This window comes from Diorhabda carinulata, chromosome 2, assembly GCF_026250575.1.
Source record: "Diorhabda carinulata isolate Delta chromosome 2, icDioCari1.1, whole genome shotgun sequence".
In the NCBI taxonomy this organism is placed as follows: Eukaryota; Metazoa; Arthropoda; class Insecta; order Coleoptera; family Chrysomelidae; genus Diorhabda; species Diorhabda carinulata.
The window spans coordinates 16,137,672-16,163,794 of NC_079461.1; the positions used below are offsets into that span (position 1 = coordinate 16,137,672).

Consider the following 26,123-nt stretch of genomic DNA (forward strand, 5'->3'; position numbering starts at 1 on the left):
CACGTTCTATCCTCAATATCTCAGGTTCTATTCAGGATAGAGACTTCGTTTTGATTTAAGAACACTCGCTGAAACATCCTCTTTCTTTTGAGTTTTTGAACACTTAAATCGGTTGAGTTGGAGAGGAGCTAGGCGCGGACATTCAATGTGGAGTTATGGATTTTTGTAGGTTTTTGGCAATTTTTCTACATTCAAAGATCTATATCTCAGGTTCTAATATATCTACAGAGTTCGTTCTTTTCTATTATAATGATTTCTGATACTTATTTAATGGATTCGATGCGAGCTAAGCCGCGGGTAAAAGCTAGTGATGTATGAAAGAAGGAATGATCAATATTATAAAGATTGATACCGATTAAAATACTGCTGATATTGTTACAAACACACTCTGCCGCGTTGACAACTGTATCATTTTTATGATTGTACGCTGGTGTACGGAGGGTGTATGGTCTATTATACAGAGGTCGGTATAAGTCAGGCAATGCTCATAGTCTGGCAACGTTGTCGAAAAAGATTAGATCGAAGCATAATCGTGCTTCAGACCATAATGTCTATGATATGATAATACGTGCTCTTCGAGTAGACGCGTTTTCAGAATGATTAACCGATAAAAAAATTGATGATTGAAAATATTTTTTTTGACAGTGTCAAAGATGTATCAGAAATTCTTATAAAAACGGTTCTGTTGCCGACGCGCCGCGTTCAGGACTACCATTACTTGTAACAACTACCTCTAGCTATCTCAAGAAGAGGGGAGAACCTCAAAAATCCAATCATTCTTTAGGACGAATGCTGAGTACACTGTCGAATTTACCGTCTCCTTTACGCACTTCACGAGGATGATTTCGAACCAAGTTTGCAATTTTGCGAGTGATACCTCAGATGCAGTCAGAATGATTTCCAGTATTCCATTTTGTGGTCGGATGAAGCAACAACAAACTAAACGGTTATACGGTTAATCGGCATTACTGCGTCTATTGGAACGAACAGAATCCTCACGTCTTCATTGAAGAAGAATTAAACTTGCTTGGGGTGTGTAGGTAGGCAGGTATCCATGCGGGAGGTCTCATAGGTCCGTACTTTCATGAAGGTCTCGTGACGCGCTGAAGATATCTCGAAATGCTCGAAGATTTACGTGGGCAGGATGGAGCTTCGCCGCACTACGCGTTATATGTGAAAAAGGGATAGACGACCACGTGACCTGACACCCTTTATTTTTTTCCTGTGAGGTCTTTTCATGGATCGCGTTTTTGCAAGAGGATGTATGTGTGGCAGAGCTTATGCGCTCGACTTTGATAAGTCAATTCTATATAAGATGTATTGAACAGATGTACGAGGATATATTAAAAAATTCTTAGCCTGCTATAGAACCAAGCAAAATTTCAATGTCAAAATATTTTATTACTCAACATATTCTCCTCTTAATTGGACACATTTATTACAGCCAACCTGCAACGTCTCTAGACCTTTCTTCTTGCTCTGCAAACCAGACCTCCAGAGTTTTTAATACCTCCTCTTTGGGAGAAAATTTACGACCTTTTAAACTTTTTTTCAGTTAAGCAAAGATATGATAGTCGGACGGATCCAAATCTGGTGAATAAGGGGGGTGTTTTTAAACACTAAATCACGAATTTTTTGGAGAACCAGAGTGCGCCATTCCATCGATTGTTGCTTTGTTTCTGGATCGTAGAAATGTACCCAAGTCTCATTGATATTAACAATTTGGTTTAAGAAGTCTACATCGTTTTCAAATCGAGCACAGATCGAACGCAATGCTTCTCCCCTTGCATGCTTTTGGTCAACATTCAAATATTTGGGGATCCATTTTGCAGTAATTTTTCTCATGTCCAAATTGACGTGACTATATAATTAACGCGTTCATATGAAATATTCAGTGCTTCAGATATCCGTTTCAACCGAATTCGACGTTCTGATAAAATCATGTCATGAACTGTATCGATATTTTCGGGGACTGACACAGAAACTGGCCTTCTGTCATCATCTTCAATGGAAAATTTACCTCTTTTGAACCTTGCAGTCTAATTTTCTACGGTCGCATACGAAGGACATTGATCACCAAGGTTATTAAGTATATTTTCGTACATCTGCTTTCCTCTTAATCCTTTTAAATACAGGTACTTGATGATGGCTGCATACTCCAATTTTTCGAATTTCGGTGGACATCTTTTCTCTTTTAATTTATTGCGTAACTCTGGTTTCCTTTTTAGACGTGAAACTCTACACTGACACTTTTAATATGTTATTGTTAGTTGTTATGGTAACACAATATTTTGTTAAGGCATAAAACTGTTCTAGGCTAACTAGATTTCAATACATCCTCTATATTCTGTTATTCTTATTAACATGCAATCAAGCTATTTACTACTAGTGATTATTTGATTAACCACCTACCAACCTCAACAGTATCAACATTCATCTCAATCCTCACAGTATGGCATATAATTCCATACTTTTGTTAAAAAAGGTACTTATCACTGACCTGGCGAAACATTTGTTGTGCTGGACTTAGCATATACTTTTATTTTCTTATATATTTGAAGGACTCCAGGGCTCACACTGCAATAATCTCGTAAGGGAACATTGGATGGAATTGAACACATGAATTGATAAAGATGCTATAAATGTTTTGGTGGAAAATATTAACGTGATTTATTGTTGAGTAACATATTTATCCACGTCTATGAATTCACAATTAGATTATATGGGTCTAATTAGCCTAACATCGCTGATCTCTGCGTCACATCAATATTGATAGTGGTCGCCCCACTATACGAGTTACGAGAAAGGTTGAACTTCTGGAACTAGTTCTTGTCTGCCTAGGAAAACAATATTTACAAAAAATCTGTTTAAATGACTTGTATATTATTTGCTTCAAACAGACATGCAACAACAGAGTCGATAGAGCATAACACCTAACCTCCGACTGCCTAAGCTTTGATCCAAGAAAGTTATCTGGGGGGTGGTTTACAGAAAATCAACCATATGGAGGTTCACCGAATACAGGACAACTTAAACACTTGTCATGAAATTGTATTTTATGTATTGTACTTTGATCCGAGTACTCCTCTTTGGCATTGCTACAGTCCCGAAACTACTAAGTAGTAGTATCATTCAGTTTATTTAGTGACTGGTAAAATCAAACGTAAATTTACTAAATTACTGAACTTGCAGTGCAAAAATGTCCATTTGATATACATGATTGGTAATCATTGAATTTAGTAATTCCATTTATATACAGCGTTAAATTAGTTCTTTAATACTTGTAGACTCTTTACTATACCAGGTATATTAAAAAATGCGGCATATGATTGTTATAGCACTAATTACTTAACCTACAACTATTTTATCTGGTATGTCTCATATCCTCATTTGTTGATATAAGCAGTGACAAGCTTTAACCCGTTTCAGCTTGTGAGTCTACTATTTCCGCCACATTAGTGACATTGTATTTGTGGTGTCTTTTCCATGAAACATGGATCCTGAACAACGGAATTACATTAAGTTTTGTTTCCAATTAAATAAAATTGCAAAACCTAACAAAGGAAGCTCAAGAAATTTCAACATATCTTCATATGATTCACAAGCATGTCCTCATTTGTCTCTAGTTTCATTATGATTAACATAAAAAATTATTTAAAAATATCCCTACAAAGTCCACCTACTAAAGGATAGTTTCAAGGAAAACGAGTAGTCAATAATAGAGACAATTATTATGAAAATGTATAATAAGTTTTACTTAATAGAATACTTTGCGCCATCTATGAGTGACTAGCTAAACTACAAAAGCGCGCTTCATATAGGAGGTATTTGTTCTAACTAAATGAATATTACCGGAATCGGTAGGAGATACAGGCTTAACAGAAAAGTCAAAAGTATTCATATCCCATTTCGAGCCGTATTAAACAGATCAGTTGATGCCATCATCTGGTTGGATGCAGGACGCAATATTTCTTGATCAAAAGCATGCGCACATGAAGTTCAACTGACTGTTTATCACTTTGGTTCCATTTTTATTGCGCGCAAGTTGCAATCTAGTTACTTTTGGCTTAAGAGATTAACTGACTATCGTAAAACTTAGCTTTCTTATTTTGATTGTTAAACTAGGTATAAAATATTAGATGAAATTTGAGGTTAGGAATTTGTTCACTTTTACTGTTTGCAGAGTTCTGCATGCAATTTCTTTCACGTTGTATTGCATTATGTCAAGCGGCATTAAGAAACCGATTTTTTCACTATTGTAGTTAGCTAAATACTTAAAAATGAATTTGTATATATAACCAATTGTTAAAAAGTAAATTAATACATCGATAAATGATGATTTTATAAAAAAATTAGTGGTCTAACAATAAAAAGTTATTCTAAATATTTAGTTATAATTTTTTCAAACAAGTGGAAAAATCATGTGTAAAACAATAAATTACTTTTGAATTTAACCTCAACATCGAATATCTTTGAAAAGAATAAATTTTATTTCCTATAAGAATACGCATCGCTAAAATTTTTCAGATTGATAATTGGCGAGTTTTCAGTAAAAAATGCGATTACTGTTAAAAAATCAATAGTTGTATCGATACACCCCTCAATATTATCATTAAGGACTCATACTTGTGTGAATTGTTGAGTTTTCAATTCATGCATCCAATGAGTTTTTGTAAATTCATTCATCTAATAAGTTTTTTAAATTCATTCATCCAATGAGTTTTTGTTATAGACAGGAGACGAATAACGGAACTGACATCATGGTGGTTGATAGAAGAGTCGATTCAGTCCTTCTTGTCGATGTAGCTATAACCAATACTCATAACATTCTCAACAAACACCTGGCAAATCTGACCAAATACGCGGATCTGGCAATTGAGATTTAACAGATAAAGCACAGCGAAAATGTGGAAATAGTCCCAGTTATAATAATAATAAGAGGGTGGAGGAGGCTTGACTGACCTTCTGAACCTGCACTCTCGACCGGTAATGAAAGAACGTAAATTTCGGATTATATCCAAAGAGGATAAGGATTACTCACCCCTTAACCTCGCATCGCCAGGATCTGACTTAAATATAGTAGTGGACACCAAGAAGCAGGAACAGTAGTCACGAAAGGCACTACAGATTAAATATGATCACGACCTGAACCAGCCGCATGTTGACAAAGAATCTGCAAACAGAAGGCTTACTAGCGGGAATATTTTTCCAGAGACCGAAGGCTTCATGATAGATATCCAGGATCAAGTTATTTACACGAATAATTATAAGAAAAATGTCATCAAGGATTCAAACACTCAATCTGACAAATGCAGAAAGTGCCAACAAACATCAGAAACCATTTAACATATAACATCTGCTTGAAGTGTGTTAACTTATACCGAGTATCTACACCGACATAACCAAATGTGCAACATCCTCCACCAGAGACTAGCCAAAAAGTTCGATCTTCTCAATACGTATACATCGTATTACAAGTTTCAGCCGCAGAAGGTACTCGAAAATGACAATTTTAGACTACTACGATAGCTCCATTATCATCGATAGACAGGTGACGAATTAGAGACCTGACATCGTGGTGGTTGATGGAAGAGTTAATTCAGTCTTTCTTGTCGACATAGCTATACCGACCACTCATAACGTTCTCAACAAACACCAGGAGGAACTGGCTAAATACGCTAAATACGATTAAACAGATGTGGCACAGCGAAAATGTGGACATAGTCCAAGTTATTATGTCAGCAACTGGCGTCGTGCTTAAAGATACCATTATACTAGGATACACAACTTCGACTCAAAGTGGGATGCTAGTATCCTAGTATAATGGTATCTTTAGCATCCCGGACTGCTATTTTATTTTAATTTTTTGCCAGTCGTCAATATGGCCCCATCGAAGGAAGAGATCTTTCAAAGAGCTTCTAGGCTACATCCAAAGTGACATCTCTAAGCAAGATACAAAATTCCTCAGACCAATTTCACCTAAAGAGAAACTAGTCATAACTCTGATCAAACTGCGTGCACGTGCATATGTCAAATAGAGCACCTGCTCGGATGCTAAAAGACTAGTAAAATGCGTCGCATTTGAACCAATGTCCCACAATCGATTTTGTGCATCCCGGAATACAAGAAGTGACCGCGTTTCAGCATCCCAACCGGGATGCGCAAAATCGAGCCTCCGGGTGGCTGTTTTAGCATCCAATGCTGGTATCCCTAGTCTAATCGCTCACATTTGATTTAATGTCTCGCCCAGATGGCAGCATCCCGTATGCTAGCATCCTAGTATAATGGTATCCTAAGACCCCGCACCTAAAATCAAGAACATTTAGATGCATATATATATATATATATATATATATATATATATATATATATATATATATATATATATATATATATATATATATAAAGAAAGATAAAGAAAGAAATGAACAATTAGAACTAGATCTCAGTAGATTATTTGAAGAAGATATATTGAATGTAACAGAAAACAACTCTGAAGAAAAGATTCTAATGGAAAAAGAAATGAATAGTGATACAAAAAAAATTAGAAAGAGAATTACCAGCATACAGGATAAGATGTATTGAAATAAATGAAAATGATAATGAAATTGACGTAAAAGAAAGGAATTTGACAGAGATATAATTGAAATGAACAATGATACAATAATGGAAGAAAAGGATATATATGAAGTAATAAAAATGCATAAGGTAATTCTAATGCATAATGAAATATTGGAGAACGATTATTATGTTATAGAATCTGAATTAAATACAAATATATTGAATATACACAATCAAAATAATATGATTTATAAAGTATTTCAAAATAACATTTAATGCGATAATTAATGAAAACAGAATAAAAGAAATATTTTGGAAACATAATTATTTATTATCATTCCTTGAAGTGGTACGCAACTCAATAAATTATAAAATGGATTTTTATAATAAAAACTTCTTTCTCTTTTATTATGTTATAAGTATAGATAAGATTTATAACCAATAAGAATCAAAATAAGTATAATACATAGAACAATTAAGATACTTTTGGAAATTCATAATTTTGTTCATTTAACCGGAGTAACAAATAAAAAAGGAGAAAATAATATAAACAATTATAATCAATGTAATACAAATAAAACTTATAATTGGCGTAATATAAATAAAACAATTCAAAAAACAGACATAAGTAAATTAACTAGTACAAAACATAATTCAATTTATAAAAGAATTCATTGACCCTAAACAATAAACAGCTAATAAATCATTTGATCACATACATATTGATATTTTTAAAATAGAAAATCATTGATATTTTTAACAATAATTGACACATTTTCACGAAACGGTCAGGTATATTTTATATCAAGTATAAACGGAATTTTTGTTGTTGATAACTTCTTAAATTACATCACTCATCACAGTCTACCGTATGAAATAACAGCTGATTACCTCAAGACTTTTGTAAATTATATAAAATTGAATTACATTATATTACCGCAAAAAATAGTAACTCAAATTCATCTGTTGAAAGATTTCATTCTAGTTTAATTGATCATTTTCGTTGTTCAAGAAAAATTATTAAAGATCTAACACATGATCACCTGAAGAAATATTCAATTCTATCGTATAATTATTCTATTCATTCCGTTACTCAATTAATACTCTCAGAAATAATTAAAAGTCATATAAATAATTCAGATCCTTTTGATTTAGATGATCGTTTAGTAATATTCGCAAAATCATAAAGTAGTTACAAAATTATTATATGACAAAATTAGAGATAGAAATGATGAAGTTGAAGGAAAAATAATTTATAAAAGAAATAAAGATAGAACTGATTCACCGTCAAACCATAGTAGGTATATATTAGAACAAAATTTAGACACAAAATATTATCCAAGTTTAAAAAGACTGAAATTTTAAAAGACTGGTATACCTTTGGAAACAGATAGAGAAACATATCATAAGAATATAATTAGAAAATCTAAAGTTAATTCAGAAAAATTGTTACAGAATAATGAAGCTGGCAATACTAATAATACTCCTAATATTCTATCAAAAAATCGAGATGGAAGATGTACAAATAACACAAATAAATAACCCATTATTACCCATTAATTTAGGATTATGATACCTATATACACTAAATATATTTACATATGTTACACAGATTTAAAAGAAATTAGTAAGCAAATATAAAATTTAAAAAAATATTTTTATAATTTAAGAAACACTTTGATATAAGCAAACGCAACAAATCCTATTTCGTACCATCACCTAGCTGAACAAATAATGAAAAGAACAAAAATTTCAATTAATACTTTAGATGAGGAATCAGAAAACATTTATCCACATATTAGATAAAAAAGAGGATTAAAAAATGCTGTAAGAAAAATAGCTAAGTGGCTTTTTGGAACTGTTGATTCAGACGATGATCAAAGATATAATATAATAATGCAATAAATATTTTACAACAAAATTAAAAACAAATAATTCCCTTTAAATAATTGCATTTTATTCTATAGTACAATTTCACAAATTAATCTGGATTGTCAAAACCTAATTACACTAATTGTTAATGAAAACGCAATTACATTTTCTAAATTGAATTCAATCCATAGTTCAGTAGTCTCACTCATGAAATTTTGGAAATGATGAAATATTTGAATACTACTTATAAAGAAGAGCGCATTTCCAAATTTGATAATATTTTAACATTCTGTTGCTAAATTCTAAATGCCTGGGAGCATTCATCATATTATAGTAGCTGTTTTTGCAATTCATTTATCTTTCCAATGTTAATCGATATTCTCCTGTTTCACTTTTACTGCGTAAAATATATTATAAGCAGAATGCGTGATTATTATTTATATAAACTTGAATTTACCATGTAACCTTCAAAATAACTAGTTCTAGATTGGTACTTGATGAATCAGGATGTTATGTTAACATTTTGAGATGATGGAATTTAATTAATGACATCTCTTGGTTAGAAAAAACAAATCATAAAATTTAGTAATGCTAAGGTTTTTTCTTGATGTAAATTATAACTTCCTGGAAGCAAATTACACACTTCAAAATGGTTATACATTATTTAGTCGGTAGTGGAGATGAATGTGAATGGTCCAGTTAAACTGAAAAGAATTATGTGAGTGAATTATTAATGGAAGAATTGGAAGGCAGACAAAAACCTAAGATTGAAAATTACATACACAGAGCAGCAATACAATGATGAAGAATTAGAATCATTGCGATTTATATTGCTAATCAGTTAAAAAAAACTATGTTTAACTGTCATAGTGGCTGAAACGATGATAGAAAAAATTCTTTTTGTTTCAGGTAAATTTAATCTTATAGATTGAATAGTGACATGTCTGACTGTTCAATAGTGAAACTCAAAATTAATATTTGATTTCAAAACAATAGATAAAATTTTTATTTTCAAGTTGTGTGTAATGATCTAAAAAAAGTGCAATCTTAAACTTATTATTTCCTTGTGATTTTATATAATTTGACTCATGATTTAGTAAAGCTAATAATTTTAAGTAGTCAATTAATAGTAGTAGTCAAGTAATTAATCAATAGCAGCAATCGTTGGGTGCGTGTTAGTAATAAATTATTGTCAAGTACAGGTTGAATATAAGTTATTGAACATAGCAATGAAATAGCATAAAGAAAAAGCGTTCAGTATGAATATATCCAACGGTTCCAGAAATTCCAGCTTACTACAATTACAAATACGTATAAGTGATGAAGTTGATTACATAACTTCACTTTTCGTCTTAGCTACTTCCCGTTTCCAAAAAATATGGAAACAATCTCTCGTTCAGGAGCAAAATAAACCATTCTGGAAGTAATCAAAGAATACCTAACTTTATTAAATAACGACAATGTTGAATAAGCTTGAATCAAACATTTTTCAAAATATACGTTCCAATTAGGCAGATCAATTTGTTTTCAAGAGGTGTTCTTACACTTCAGTTAAATCAACTTTTTTCAAAGTCGAATATGGAGAGGATTACTTTACGCTATTTATGCCTGAATATTACATCTAAATGCCTTTGTCAACATGAACCAAACATGCTACATCCCTTATTTAAAAATAAAGGAACGCAGAAGTGGGAATTTGACAAAGAAAAATGTCTTTGTCGTAAAAATGTCGGTATATATAAGCATCTAATGAATATTGCAAAATCTAACCCACTTTATTTTGGAAAAAAACATAATTTCCGAAGTGATTGTCAATATCACATTCATTTTAACAATATAAAGTGAAGGTACTTACATTCTAATGCTCTCCACATTGTCAGATATTGTGTAAACCATCTTGAATTTCTTCACAATTCTTTATTTTTAAAGAATAAAACAAATCATTTATTTTTTATAAATGGTAAACATTGATTTGAAGATTGTGATCAATTGGAAAGATTAGAAGCTATTTACGCTTTGGAGATATTATAAATTTGAAAAAATAAAATTATTAACAGGCAATTTTGAGAGAAAGTTGTTATTGTGAAGAACTGAAAATAATAAAATCCAAATTATTAGATTTAAATAGTGGTTGAAACTGGGTAATTTAAGTATGAGATTAAATAAATTTATTCAGCTATAACATGAAATTCGAATTTGACTGTCTACAATAATGATGATTTTTAATATATGCATGATCATTAGGTAGAATCCCAGTGAAGTAAATTAGTGACAAATATAATGTAAAATATATTGTAAATAGTAATCCTTGAATATAAATGATGCTTGTTAGTTTATTTGAATTGAATTGCGAAAACAGATTGAACTAATAATCTCTGAAACAGCCGATGTGACAGATGTTGGCTCAGTTCGTTAAACATATCTGACCATATAAACAGCGAGTTTTGTGATGCTCGTTGGTTTTACAGAGCAATTAAATCGAAGAAATATAGATTGTTTTTTCACGATATGTTTACTCTAATCGACAATACGCAACCCATAAACGCCGTACAGTATACGCATAACAGTCGATTGCCGCTATACAGCGTAGTGTTGACAATTATCCAATTGTGTCAAAATCTGCATTTTGTCCATCCACTTCCTTGAACATTTTGGGCTGGGTTCATCATATGAACTTCAACTTGTCCGGAAGTAGAAACCACATAGTTCATAGTTCGTTAACGAAATCGATGGAGGGAAACATTTTGGTTAAATGAATAAGCGTTGTCGAATTTGGGACGATGAATCCACTGGTTATTAAACCCATATTTGGCAGCTGGGTCTCCAGAAAGTATGGTAATCAAAACGTTGCAATGTGGATGATGCGGGATACAAATGAATGTATCCTAACTTTTTGTGCTCTAAGTTGGAAAGTTTGACAAAATGAACAAGTTAACTGACCACTGTGTCTTCATACCATTAGATTACGAGGATGTATTGATATCTGGTTAGCCTAGACCAGTTCCATGCATAAATAAAATATTGCGTTACCATAGCCACGAACAATAACTTATTAGAAGTGTCGTAAAGTTTGACGTCAAAAAAGTAAACCATAGTTTCGCAATAAATTAAAAGAGAAAAGACGTCCACCGAAATTGTGAAATTCGAAAAATTGGAGTATCGAGCCATCATCAAGTACTTGTATTTATAAGGGTTAAGAGGTAAGCAGATTTACGAAGATATGCTTAATAACCTTGGTTAGGTTAAGTTCAATGTCCTTTGTATGGACCGTGGACTGCAAGCTTCAAAAAGAGCTAAATTTTCCATTGAAGATGATGACCGATCGTGAATGCCAGTTTCTGTTTCAGTCCCCGAAAATATCGATACAGTTCATAACATGATTTCATCGGACTGTCGAATTGGGTTAAAACGGATATCTGAAGCACTGAATCTTTCATACAGTTGACGTCAATTTGGACTTCAGAAAAATTGCTGCAAAATGAATCCCCACATGTTTGTATGTTGACCAAAAGCGTGCAAGGGTAGAAGCATCACGTTCGATCTGTGCTCGATTTGAAGAGACTTGGGTACATTTCTACGATTCAGAAACAAAGCAACAACCGATGGAATTGCGACACTCTGGTTCTCCAAGATCTAAGAAGTTTCGTGTCCAAAAATCTGCTGGAAAGAACAGGAACAGAACAATAGCTAGAGATTACTATTCGACATTACTGACCACACTACGGGAAAAAATTAAAGAGAAAAGACGCGGAAAGCTATCCAAAGGTGTTTTGTTTTTGCAGGACAACGCCCCTGCACACAAATCTCATGTTGCCATGAAAAAAATTCGTGGTTTAGGGTTTGAGTTACTAGAACACCCCCTTTATTCACCAGATGTGGCTCCGTCCGACTATCATTTCTTTCATCAACTGGAAAAAAGTTTAAAAGGTCGTAAATTTTCTTCCAATGAGAAGGTAATAAGAGCTGGTTCTGGTTTGTAGAGCAAGAAGAAACATTTTTTTTGAATGGTCTAGAGACGATGTAGGTTCGCTTTAATAGATGTATCCAATTAAGAGGAGAATATGTTGAGTAATAAAATATTTTGATATTGAAATTTTGTTTGGTTCTATAGACTAAGAATTTTTCAATATATCCACGTATATGGTATCGAGACTAAGCAGATAAACCAGAAACATTTAATTCGAAATACAGCATGCTATATAGGCAAAAAAACTACATACCCAAAATAATATTAAAATCATAATATCAGAAAATTACTTCTCAAATCAGAATTAAACGATAATATGAAAATAGTTATTCATGCGAAAAGTGTGTGAAGTAGCATATTTTCGAGGAATGTGAATATTGTCGTATGAGCAGCAGGCGAATGCGACAATCACATGTCTTATTCTGATTGAAAACGATTCAATTATTTGAAGGAAGGAAATACATGTGATACGAATTGGGAACCAATTTTCTGCTCATACCCTTCTAAAATGTAAAATAAATTTCTGAAAAAAACATAAACAGTGGACTTACATATCACTGGAAATTGTTGTAGGTGCAGAATTGGGAAGGTAAAGGAACAATATTTGAGGAACTACAAATTATTTTAATATAACGAGAGGATCATATTTTGTATTTAGATATATTTTAGTTTGAAAATGAACACAAATTTCACTTTTTAGGAGGAATAAACGACACGATAAATATTGAATTACATTTCCTTGTGACTGGGGTCGAGTTCTTATACCATCTTTTCACTGTCAAAGTGAAGTAAATATTATTTTGGAGGAACATACTTTGAAATTTCTGATAAAGTGAAATTCAAAATATCAAATTTGTATAGTAGTTGATTTGAAGAAAATAGGGATTCAAAAACATTCCTTGATACCAATGTGAAGAATTAGTAACGGTGATATTCACAAACAAAAATGTGAATTGTCATTCTGGTTCATTTGAAATTACCTATATTTCGTTTTAATTTCAATTGAAATGATAATAGATGTTAAAACCATATGAGTGATTAATATAGTAAAAAATTTATTAGGAAGGTTTTAGTTGTCAGTGATTAGTACAGATACAGATAAAGATCTACTCAACTTGGAATTGTTTTATATTGGTTTGAAATTTTTAACATAAGAATGCAAACGTTGATAAAATTGGTCTCAAAATTTGCATGTGAAAGGTTTTTCCACGTATCCCTTAGACCAAAATAAGCTTAAGAACGATATAAATGTTTATTAGGAACAACGTTGAAGTACGAACACAACGTGCCGTTGAATAAGTTATCAAGAATATATACTTCTTTTGATTTAGTGAACCTTGATTCTACAATTTCTCATTTCATCACAGAGAAAATATAATAGTGTATATTTTGATATATTAGTATAGATTTTATGATGAAAAATGGACAAGAACTATCACATATACGGAATAAATATGAAAACATTACAAAAATGTGTGCCAAAGCCCGTTTCTCAAAATGAGGTCTATGATTTAATGAGAAACAGGTATCGAAACGGTTAGCTTCAAGAACGATATTATTGTCTTCACAGTCTTCCCTACAGATATCTGTATAATTCAGAAAAATATAGGGACTAACCGGGAGAACACTTTCACCAGAATCCAAATATAACGAAAAATAGATATCAGGGATCGTCACATGATGGTAGTTTGCTGAAATATTGTAAAAGCGATTCCATAAAAGGAAACAAAAGTTTTTATGTCTCTACATAGATGTATCCTGTTATTTTATGAGTTTTAAGCTCAATATTTTCGAAATCGATAGCAATTAAACTCCCGAAAACTGTGTTATTTCTTTTAGGGTCACTTGCAAGAAAATTATACAAATGTTTATTCAATGCCTAACATTTGAAAAAAAAGTATTATAACGGTAAACATAATAAAATATAACCCTCAACAGCTAGAAAATGCTATTATTCGAGTTAACGGAGATGTTACCTGTTTCACGAATTCTGTATGAACTTTATAAATCAAATTCGATTTTCGTGAGCGCTGATTTCGCTTATCTATTTTGTGATTCTCATTTTATATGAGCTACAATATCTAGGAATTATTTTTACCCCATTTTAAGGGTATTCCCAACAATTCAAGCCGACTGTGTCCGATAATGGAAGTTTGACCAAATGAGTGATATATTATTGCAAAAGAGGGAGAAAAAGATTATCAATTTTTCCCTGATTTATGATGGTCTATTGAGCCATACATCAGTCACACTGGACATCAAAATAATTAGAGACTTCCAGGATCAGAAACTAGCGAAAAATGTCTCGTATATTTATCAACGAAGACGTGTTCTACCAACTACTAGAGACGTAGGATCCTTTTATTACGAACATGAGACCGAAACCAAAGAAAAAGCACTTGAAAATCAGTGATGCAGCTAAAAAGCTAATCTAATTTCCTTGAATTTGGAATCATAAGTTCCTTTTGAAATTGAACAACATTTCATTTCCTAGTTTTATTATTTCTCCAGTTACCAAGCTTCATTGATTTATTATCGTATTTTTTGCTCTCAGACTCAGCTATAGGTATAATCGTTTACCTAATCAATAGACAGGAGCAAGGAAGTAGTGTTACTTCGGTATATTGGTGAAGTGCCCTGAAAGTGGCCAGCGCACACCGCACAGTGTCCGAGTTGTAAATACGCCGGACTACTGCCTAATTTAAAGTTAGCGAAGGAAAGAAGATCCGACAGAAAAGATCTATCTAAACTTAGAGATGAGCGGAGAAATAGCATATATGTCGTTGGCAAATTTTATGGGATACCACGACTAAGGGAAGATGAGCTCACTGACTTATTCCGCGGGTGGACATCCGATTCAGCCGCTCCCACGGAGAGGTGAATTACGACTTGACCAAGATACTTTCTTGTCATGGATGTTTCAAAGAATACCTTTTTAGGTTCAAACATGAAGATTCTCCGGAGTTCCCATCCTGTGCAGGCAACAACGAAATTATCCCCGCACGTTAGCATGCTCCATCACACACGTAAAGTACTAATTGATACAATTTATTGGATAAAACGCGTCAAATGAAATGTTAATGCAAACATTTCAAATTCTTCATTTCCTCTCTAACAAAGGTTTTTGATGCCAAAAAACAATTATATCTAAACGATGTTCGAAACAGTTTTATAGAAATGTGAATAATTTCATCATTACGAAAGTGAGTGGCAAGCAAGAAATATATTTTTTAATACCCAAAGTAATTTTTGAGCAGCTCCAATAATCTGCATGAAATTTCAATAATACAACTAATAGTGGACAAAAATGGCTTTAACTTGTTCAATTATGTGTTTTAGATTTGGATGTATAACCAAATAAAACCTACATCACCTTTTTGTGCATAGGAAATCGAATTATACAATTTTTTTCAGTACCAAACATTGAAAATAACCCTTAAAAGTCAATGAGCTCGAATAAATCGCTGTATTATTTCAAGTTTTCAAATTCTAATTTTCTTTACACTTGTATTTAAATTAGAACGCATCTAATTCAATTCAGAAGCTCTGAAAAAAACTCTTAGTTTTTGTTGAGAACAATAAGGAATATGGAATTATCAAAATTGTGCAAAATTCTAACCTGTGTAAAATATTAGAGATTTTTAGACGTAACAAGTTTGCAGCTTCTACACAAAGCTACTAAAAAACCAAGTTGAAATTTTTAGTATTAGACTAAATCAATTTAACATGGGTTTTTAAAGAAACTTTATTTTTTTATGTAAGTGAGTACCAATAAGAACATAAACTGTAGCAATAGGGATTTTCTATATTCAACTTTCATGGCAAAAGTTAAGCAAATGAGAGCTATTCATTGAAAACTGGGAGCCCGTCAGAAAAAGAAAAGTTATTACATATGCTGACATCAGAGACTCTGCATCTCCCAAGATATATGTTGATGTTTAGAAGGATAGTAGCTGCAGCTATATGTCTCTAAATTTGAGCGATATATTGTCTCATGAATTAACTTCGGTTCCATTGTACTTATTTCACGAAGACGAAAGCATGCGAAAAACAACTATATCTGATTTAGTATCGACATTTGAACCACATGCTTCTGAACTTGAAAATTTTTTCAAAGAACATGTATTTTTTAAAAAAATTCTTAGAGGATCATTAAGGATAACGGTGGTATAGATTGATAAAACGGTGAAATATTTGAAGCAATTAAGAAGAGATGTTACAAATGTTATATGTATGAAGTTTCGAGAAATAGAAAAGTAGTGAAGTTTCGTAATTTTTGTAATTAGTAGAAAATAAACGATTTCTATTGAAATTTATAAGTGGTTATCTTCTCGAGAATGCAGCCGATAAATTACGAATAGAAGAAACTCTAATCTCCAGAGTTATGTTTTTCTGTTAACAAGAATGGTATAATCGAATTAAAAGATTTGAAACCAAATCATGGTGAGGCTGATACTTCATGTTTTACATGAGTATTAGGTACATAATCAAAACAAAATTTCAGTGAAATGTGTGGATACAGATATACTCATATTACTATTACTATTATTCTGAATTTATCAAAACAAATGATATAACAGAAATAAACCTTCTTATGGAAATAAGACAAGGGAATAAAAAGCGGGTTATTTCTGTGGGCAAATTTCAAACTATGGTATGGAATGGAATGCCAAACTGGGACATTCATTCATTGTATTCTAACGCAAAATGCACTTTTGAAGTACATAAGTACATACATAAGTACACAAGAAATTCGCAAATCTTAACCACTAGGCACTTATCATAAAGAAATTAAATATACTTTCAAATTTTTCTTCTTCATCAAATAACTGAACTGAGAAGCATCAACTTTTGTTGGTGCTGCATCGGTAGAGGGGAGGTAAATATCTAAATTCATTAGATTTGAGTAAAATTGGGTGAGACGAAAAATTGAATGAGATATACTCAAATGAGCTCAAATTATCTATGAATGCAATTCATATGTCAGTGATATTCATTTTGGATGCCTCTATCAAATGCGTTTATGAATATCTAGTCATATTCTTTGTGTGACTTAACTGATTTTGGTTAAGTATTAAGCAGCTTCTATAAAGGTAAACAATATCAAAGTAATAAATTGTATGCAAAACTTGTCAGAATATAGTTCCTGTTCCTGATTTATACGAATTATCTTGAATTAAAAACGATTTATTTTCTCTTAGTTATGTTTTTTCATTCTTCTTACTAATTAAAAACAGCCTCATTGTGCCGTTTCTCTTCATGCATTGTTTAAATACCTAATCGAACATCCGTATTTATACAGTTTATGTTCCCAATAGGTACTCACTTCTTACTAGTAATATAATAAAATAAAATTTAAAAACGAGATTTTGATAAAAACCCATTTTAATTTGATAAAGTAAAACTGAAAATTTCGACTTGGTTGTTTAGTTGTTTTGTATGGAAGTGGCACATTATTTTTTATTTTTCTCTTACCGTAAAAGTTAGAGACTTGATTTAAAAAAAACTTTCTCAATATATAACTCAGTATTTATGTCTAAAACTTTTTAATATTTCACATAGGGTGAAGTTTAGGATGCACGATTTTGATAATTCCATATTCCTAATTTTTTTAACAAAATTTAAAATTTAAAATTTCCTAATTGCTATTAGGGGCGCTCTCACTTTAAATATAAGTGTATCAAAAAACAGAATTTTGAATTGAAAACTTAAAATAATACATCTATTTAAAGCGCAGTTTTTCTAATTCGAGCTCAGTGATTTTTAATGGATATTTTCAAAGTTCACATCTACTAAATAAAGGGGTAGAATTCGATTTCCTATGCCTCAGAGTGTCCTATACAAGATGAAATAGGTTTTATTTAGTTATACCTTGGAATCACTCACCCTCAAAAAACAGCTAGTAGCCGGGCGATAGTAGCGATACTCCACTATAACTCATTTTAAAAATGGGACGTCGCTGAATGCGGTAGAAACTATTATTATCTTTTACGTTCATTCATCCATGATTTGATAGAGAGTTATTATAACCTATACTAGTTTTGAAGACTAATTGTTGGGTAAAACACATTCTTAAAAATGTATGCACAAAAACAATGAGTAATTAATAATCTAAATGAAGATACTGTTATATTTATTTCAAAAGAAGAAAAAATCATTTCGTAGCTCATTGTTTGAAATATTATTATTTGGGCTTTTTGAAAAGTATGAATTAAGAAATAGTATACATACCCAAAAACTGATTAAGTCTAATCAAGAGATATCAAAGCTCAGAAAGACTGAAAGAAATTATTAGTTAGGTAGAAATTTTATGAGATTCATTATCTTACGCGTCCATCATTGTATGAAGAATTACTATTTATTATGATTCAAATCAAGCTAAATTATGATAAGCTGAATGGAAATGGATATTTTTATGTGAACTTGAGGTTCGAATGATTAAACTTATTATTAGTTGCTTTAATTTTGGGTAAAAGGTAAAAACCACATTTAATATATCGTATTTAACATTTTCTATTTTTCCTACAAAATCACAATCTGAAAATCAATTTTTATATAACTGAGCACCTCACATATATTTCACACCTTGTTTACTGATATTGCAACCGACTAAGTCACGGAACCAGTTTCACTTTTTTATATATTTATTAAACGTGATTATCAATTAGTTGGATCTTACAGATTCACTGGTTCGTATCTCACTGAATTGAACGTCCTTCTTGTTAAGTTTTTATGCTGTACAACTAATAAAAAGCCATAATTGAGGTTTGCTTGCTTTGACAGGTGGAAATATATGCATTATGAGGTCGTTGAATTGTTATCTCTTAGGAGGACATAATTGATTAGCGTAATGATAGTTCATACTAAATAATGAAATAGTTATGTGGTATTAGGTAGTTATAAGAAAAATTTAAATCTGGGACAGATCAATTAAACGATATTAATAGAGCTTGCACCTGTATTCGTATTAATAATAAACTGGTTTTCATCAGTCATATCATGATAGTGTAACAGTTATAGAATAGAATCCCAATATAAAACGACCTTCACTGAGCTGGTTAATGGATCGAACATATTTTTTAGGTAATTTATGTAATTTAATCGAATTCAGTTTATAGTAGTTTACGTAAAAGTCCCTAAAATGGTCTTTTACTGGATGAGTGGGCAAATAATTGCAGAGCGAGCCGTAGGTGAGTCCTGCAATTCTGCGAGTCCAGTAGAAAACCACTTTCGGGACGTATTAAGTACAATATTTTTTTTAAACGGGCATTGTTGTACCATAAATACAATCAAATGCATCATTTTGAACATCCATTTTATAATAAACGTCAAATTATGTCAAGTTATTTTATAGTTTTAATTAATACAAAACTCGGTTACTATAGAAACCAATTGACCACTATCTTAGACTAGCTATTTCATTATTTTTTTCATTAAAGATAAGCCGGAAAGTAAATAAAAATGAGTCCGGTAAAAGCTTTTACCGGACTATCACAATAATTTTTTGGCTATGTCCGAAAAAATGAGATTTTCTGACCTAAAACAAAACCGGAATGTACTAATTTGTAGCCCGTTTTAAAAAAACATATTGTCGTAAGTATTGATTCGGCAAGTGGTATTAGCAAAGATAATTTTTAAGATTCAATTGTTATGTACTTACTGTATTTTCAGCACAAAAATTATATAATTCTTCGTTAAATTTATTTTTCAAAATGGTCACTTTTTGTAGTATGTGAATTTTGGTTAGCTCAACAATACTGTACTTAAAGTTTTTTTCTTTTACGGAAAAACTTTAATGAACAGTTTTTAATAACTTCATCATTACACACACCATTACCCGAATCAGACAAAAAACACTTTTTGGCCATTTTTGTCAATAATAAACAGCAGCACAAATTTAATCTGTTAAAATTCGGCAACCGGTATTGAGGACTGATTTTTCGCAGGCAACCCTGCGTTCGTAATAAAATAAACTTTATTTCTATTTAAGTTCCATTCATTAACCAGACCGGTGCAAATTACTAGTATCGATTTACCTATTCATACCTGACAACCCAGGAGTTGTGACAGGAAAAAACTGGGCAACCTAACTTTTACGTATACTGTGCATACTTTCGATTGGTATATCAGAATTTATCTGTTAACCAAACCGGTGAAATATCTAGAAAAAAATTTTTTGAAAAATTAATTAAAAATATCCTGGACTGAAATTTGCTAGGCAACCCATATACAATATATTTTTTGATAAATTAAATTACATAAAAAATATGTTTGCTCCATTAACCAGCTCGGTGAAGGTCGTTTTATATCGGGATCTTAGATTACTAAATAAGAGGCGATAAGAAACAACAAAACTATGAAGTTGTATCTATTAAAACACACACACAATATTTAGAATACACTAAAAATAGTCATTTATGCAACAAGTGCGTCCGTAAGGTAGCACTTTTTTCAGGGAAAAAGATGATCCTACACCCAGCCTTATAGAAAAAAATGAAATTCAAATAGATATATTGGGATATATTAATTAAGCTCCAACGGTAAATTACAATTAAAAGCGAGCGCATAATGATTGAATTGAAAGTTGATTGTAGATAACGATATTAAGAAAAACTAACAACTAAATGAAATATTTCTGTTTTACTTTCAGTCACGCTAATATATGTTTTATTACAAGATAAAGCTTTATTCAAGTGGTTAATATTTTTAACAATGAAAATGGCCTCTTGATTCTAATATGATGTAGATTTGAAAAACTGCTGTTATTAGTTCCTTGAACAATTTATTTTTGGGTCGAGAGAATTGCTTGTATACACCTCGGCAACAGCAATGGATTCCCATCCTCCATGTGGTTTTAATTGAAGATTGTCTCCTCCCGAATCAACTAGAAGTGATGCCTAAGAATGTTGAAACGTATGACCTGTATATTCTTCTGGATGCGATAAACTTAAATATTACGCAATTTACGATGGAATCTTCGAATTTCTATTTGATAAGAAGAAGTGGTTGATGTGCTTTTTTCGCTCTCAGATTAGCATAGTTTTGATATAAATGTATTAAATGCATGTTTGAACTGGTTTCTCCATCCTATCACTGTAAAGCCTACTCTTGTTTGCGTTTTTGAATCGTGATGAGTAAAAACTTCATTTTTAATGCTATCAATTTTAATTTCATACAACTTATCTTTTTGAAATTTTTACATTTAACATTGAATATTTGTCGTCTGGAGCATTCAATAAAACTTTGTTTATTTCTCTTTTGGAGAATGTATTAGATTTTTCAGATTCGTACTCAACCAATTTTCGTATCAGAAATACTATTAACTTGCCATATTTACTTCTACATTATCATTTATAATTGATATTACTTTTAGTTCAAAATGGCTGTAACATAGTTTAGAAGATATGAATTTTTTAGATCTTTCTTCAGAATAAGCGATATCACGCGTTCTGTAAAGTTCCGCCACTCCATAAAAGTGTTATATTCTTTCAGATAGTTTTCTATGGATTTTTCCTGTATTAAATTTAATGTTGCCACATTTGCATTTTGTATGATTTCTTCAGGAGTACATATTTCATACTCGGAGTCTTCTCTTTTCATCTTAGCATTTGCATCAATCAACTCTGTAGCTTATGGAAACTGTGAAATAAAATTAAAGTTATAGTACTTCAACGTTTTTTCACTTTTTTCTCTCCAACCATAAACAACTGCTTTAAGTACTATAAACCGTTTAAATACAAGGTACTTTAATAATAGGGTGTAGGAAAATTGAATTTTTAGCGTCAATCTTCGCTAAATTAGCCTTTAAAAATTATTCAAATAATAGATGTGGTTGATAAAGTTGAAAAAGTTACTATATTGAAATATACAGTTGCAAGAATTTAAAGGAAAGTAGATCTTATGGAAAATATTACTTTCTAATAAGCAGCTAAAAAAGTCGCTATTGAATAAAGTTGAAAAAATTTGACATAAATACTAAAGTACAATGTGATGGAGTTAATTGCCGAGATTTTCAAATTTTATTCCACTGTTGCCCCAAAATTACTCTACACATTAAACGTCCACACATAGTATTATTATGTTCATTCGTTCGTTAACGATTTTTAATATTTTCAACTTTATCACATTGTACGTAAGTATCCAGGACAATAAATTTTAAGTATACTGAATAGCGAATTTTCCAGCTAAATATTGCTACTTGTGGTCCAATAACCTAGCCTGTTGAATTCCTAGGTAATTGTAGGTTTCCGTTTTCTATTGCCTGTATGATATCTCCGTTGGGTAGTTGCACATTTTCGTTTATGACACTTACCTTCTCGATGTGTAAGGTTTTCCATTTAGACAGTCCAAACTCCATATGTATATCAGTGGAGAATCGATGTCTTATATCAAGTAATTTATTTAAGGCTCATCATTGAGCATGACGAGTAGGGTATTCATGGCAAGGCAGAACCAAAATGGATTCAAAGAGTCACCCTCGTATACGAATGGATAGTTTGGACCGATTTGCTGATGTAAGTTTGTTCGTTATCCTTTCATCGTTGCTAAAAGGAGGCTTACAATAGTCGGGTAGACTTTGTAAAACTGCAGGACCTTCGCAAGCTGTGTACTTGTCGAAGTATCACAGAAACCACAAGTTGGTCTTTGTACCCTTGGTGATATCTTCTGTAACCCTTCTGTTCCGTTGTGAGTATCTTATATGAAGTGGGGAGGCACGTGATAAATCTTTACTGAGTGGGATCCTCCATCTGAGAGCTCCTTGGGAACGAATGAGTAGAGCCCAGTAATCGAAAAGCTGGGATATCTTCTGGGTTTCTGTAGGAGGTGACAAAAGTGTTTCACTAATTTCTTGTAAACGCTTGAGAATTTCTTATAGCAATAGTTTTGGATATTATCAACAGTGTTTTCGAGTTGTTAGTATTTTGAAATACGTTAGCGATTTCCTTTAGTGTAAGATCATCATACTGCATTGGAGCAAGGTTCAACCGCATCTCTTCAGCTACAATCCAGTCAGCGTTTCTGTTGCAGTTTTTGGGAGCCGACCATAACGAGGACCAATACTTTTCTAACGTCTGTGTCAATGGCATAGGTTGGTAGGTGTTGTTATCAGGCGTGGGTTCAAATTTCCTGTGAAATACTTTTTGATTGCTATAAAAAATGCTGCTACTTTTTCATGCCAAAGATACTTAATGTAACTCGATAAACGTTTAAATTTCACTTTCAACTCCTGCTAAAGCTGATCAATATACACACGCAAATGGTGTTCTGACTGTTGTGTGTGAGTACCTATATTCTTTAATATTTTGCTAATGTGGTTTCTTAAGCATTTACAGGCGTTGGGCATAATTCTTCTATTGGGTTGAGCATCCTAGTTCGCTTCTACCACCGGTACATTGACTTGCGTAGCCATAGAAACAGCAAGATCCGGTGAAGGAGAGTTATTGATGTGTTTCTCAATTTTGGTGATTATCACGCCGTCACGTTGCGATCACCGATAGCCTAAGGATTATTATTATCATGCAAAAGACTTATGCACTACTCAGATTAGAACCGGTATTATTTACCTATACGGATACAAAGTATTGAAAGAATTAGGGTCGATTCACATAATGAATTTGCGCACTGTATGGCAAAATTACAGCCTTCTGGATTGCGGCGAAAGTGTTTCCACATTTCCACATTTTCGTTGGGCCACATCTGTTTAATCTCAATTGCGAGATCTGCGTATTTGGCCAGTTTCTCCTGGTGTTTGTTGAGAATGTTATGAGTATTCGGTATAGTTACATCGACAAGAAGGACTGAATTGACTCTTCTATTAATCACCACGATGTCAGGTCTGTTTTTCGTCACCTGTCTATCGGTGATAATGGACTTACCGAAGTAGAGTCTAAAATTGTCATTTTCGAGCACCTTCTGTCGCTGGTACTTGTAATACGGTGTATACGTATTGAGAAGACTGAACTTTTTGGATAGTTTCTGGTTGATGATGTTGCACACTTGGTTATGTCGGTGTAGATACTCGGTACTAGCTAACACACTATAGCCTCTCCCATCTTCGTTTCGGGGTTGTTCTAATAGTGGATGATTTCAGGTGGTGGTTATGGTATAATTAATGTCTCTGTTAGCTTTAATGTTTAATCCGCACTTTGTATCATTGATCATAGTAGATAGGGGATTAATTGCAAGGCAGAACCACAACGGACTCATGCAGTCGCCCTGGCATATTCTCCTGCGAATGGGTATTTCGTCAGTACTGACCGAGGTTGGACCAATTTAAAGATGTAGGTTCGTTCACCATCCCTTCATCGTTGTTGAAAGGAAGCTTGAAATAGTTGGGTAGACTCTGTAAATCTGCAAGATCTCCACAAACCAGGAATGAGGTACACTATCAAACGCTTCTTTGTAATGCACGAAAGCAGTGTGCATACTCCGGTGATCTCTGTGTACTTGCCGAAGTATCACGGAGTCCATAATAATGTTCTTTGCACCCTTGGTGATTTCTTCTGCAACCTTTCTGTTCCTCTGCCAAGATGTTATTATCCTCGACGTGCCTATAAATTCTGTTAGTGATACAAGCTGGAAGTATCTCATATAAAGTGGGTAGGCACGTGATAGATCTCTATTGAGTGAGGTCATCGGCCTGGAAGCTCTTTGGAAGCAAATGAGTGGAGCCCAGGGCTAAAAACGTTGGAATATCTTCTGGGTTCTGTAGGAGGGGAGAAAATAGCTTCGTTAATTACCTGTGTACGCTCGGGAATTTCTTATACCAGAAGTTTTGGATATTATCAACTCCCGGTGCTTTCCAATTGTTAGTATTTTGGATTACGTCAGTGATTTCTACCAGTATAAAATCGTCAAACTGCATCGTAACAATATTTAATCGCATCTCTTCGGCTGCTATCCAGTCGGCATTTCTCTTGTGGATTTTGGGAGTTGACTATAATGAGGACCAATACTTTTCCAAGGTCTGTTTCGATGGCATAGGTTGATTGGTGTTGTTATTAGGCATAGCTACAATTTTCCTGTAAAATACTTTTCTGTTGTTATGAAAAGTGTTATTCTGTAGCTTCTCCTTTGTGCACTTAATGTAACTCGATAAACGTTTGGATTTCGCTTTCAGCTTCTGCTGAAGCAGATCAATATACTCTCGCAAATGTTGTTGTTGTTCTGGATGCTGTGTGTGAGCACCTATTTTTTTGAATATTTCTCTGATGTGCATTCTCAAGCGTTTAGAGGGGTGTGCACAATTCTTGTACTCAATTAGGCGTTCTAGCTTACTCCTAATGGTATCGACGGAACGTTCTAGACGGCGTTGCCACCAGGTTTGTTTTTGGTGTTATTAGTACGGATATTTCTCACGTATATTTTCTGATTATGTAGACGGTGTACTGCAATAGCTCCATAATAAATAAGTTAATGAAGCCGCTCGAGCGTATAGTAATCGGTGCAGAGGCTTCCTATAAATGAGTCGACTCCTGCAATGAAGTTATTAGAGTTTTTGTTGGTCTTCAGCTTAGGTAATTGGATGAAGTATGGGAACGATATTTGGTTTCCTATTGTCTAAATCGGGTATAGTCTGATTGTTGGTAATTTTATCTTCATGTTCGCCATTGTGACTTTCGCCGTGTGTACCGTTTGCATCCTGCACTGCGAGATGATCATTTATTCTTCAAAGATCTAGAAGGACCTCTTCTCGTATATATGTTCTTAATTTGATTTTTTT

General features: G+C 32.7%; 2 protein-coding genes across 15 annotated transcripts in view; both read right to left on the bottom strand.

The window, feature by feature from the left end:
• LOC130890709 (UNC93-like protein) overlaps window positions 1-26,123 on the bottom strand; it is a 223,457-nt gene that overhangs the window by 23,306 nt on the left and 174,028 nt on the right. Inside the window, exons 1-2 of one of the 13 annotated variants that reach the window (XM_057794950.1) lie at window positions 18,986-22,929; window positions 10,289-10,348 (exon numbers count right to left, since the gene is read on the bottom strand). The exons of 3 other annotated variants lie outside the window; for them this stretch is intronic. In XM_057794950.1, the coding sequence (XP_057650933.1) occupies window positions 10,289-10,329 (41 nt within the window). In that variant the 5' untranslated portion in view covers window positions 10,330-10,348; window positions 18,986-22,929. Of the gene's footprint in view, window positions 1-10,288; window positions 10,524-18,286; window positions 18,679-18,887; window positions 22,930-26,123 lie in introns of those variants that run through there. 9 more of the 13 variants (XM_057794949.1, XM_057794951.1, XM_057794947.1 and 6 more) reach the window with 9 other exon arrangements.
• LOC130890714 (elastase-1-like) overlaps window positions 6,872-26,123 on the bottom strand; it is a 49,781-nt gene continuing 30,529 nt past the window's right edge. Inside the window, exon 6 of one of the 2 annotated variants that reach the window (XM_057794963.1) lies at window positions 6,872-9,137. The gene's annotated coding sequence lies outside the window, so the exon portion shown is untranslated. Of the gene's footprint in view, window positions 9,138-9,503; window positions 9,851-26,123 lie in introns of those variants that run through there. The other variant, XM_057794964.1, reaches the window with a different exon arrangement.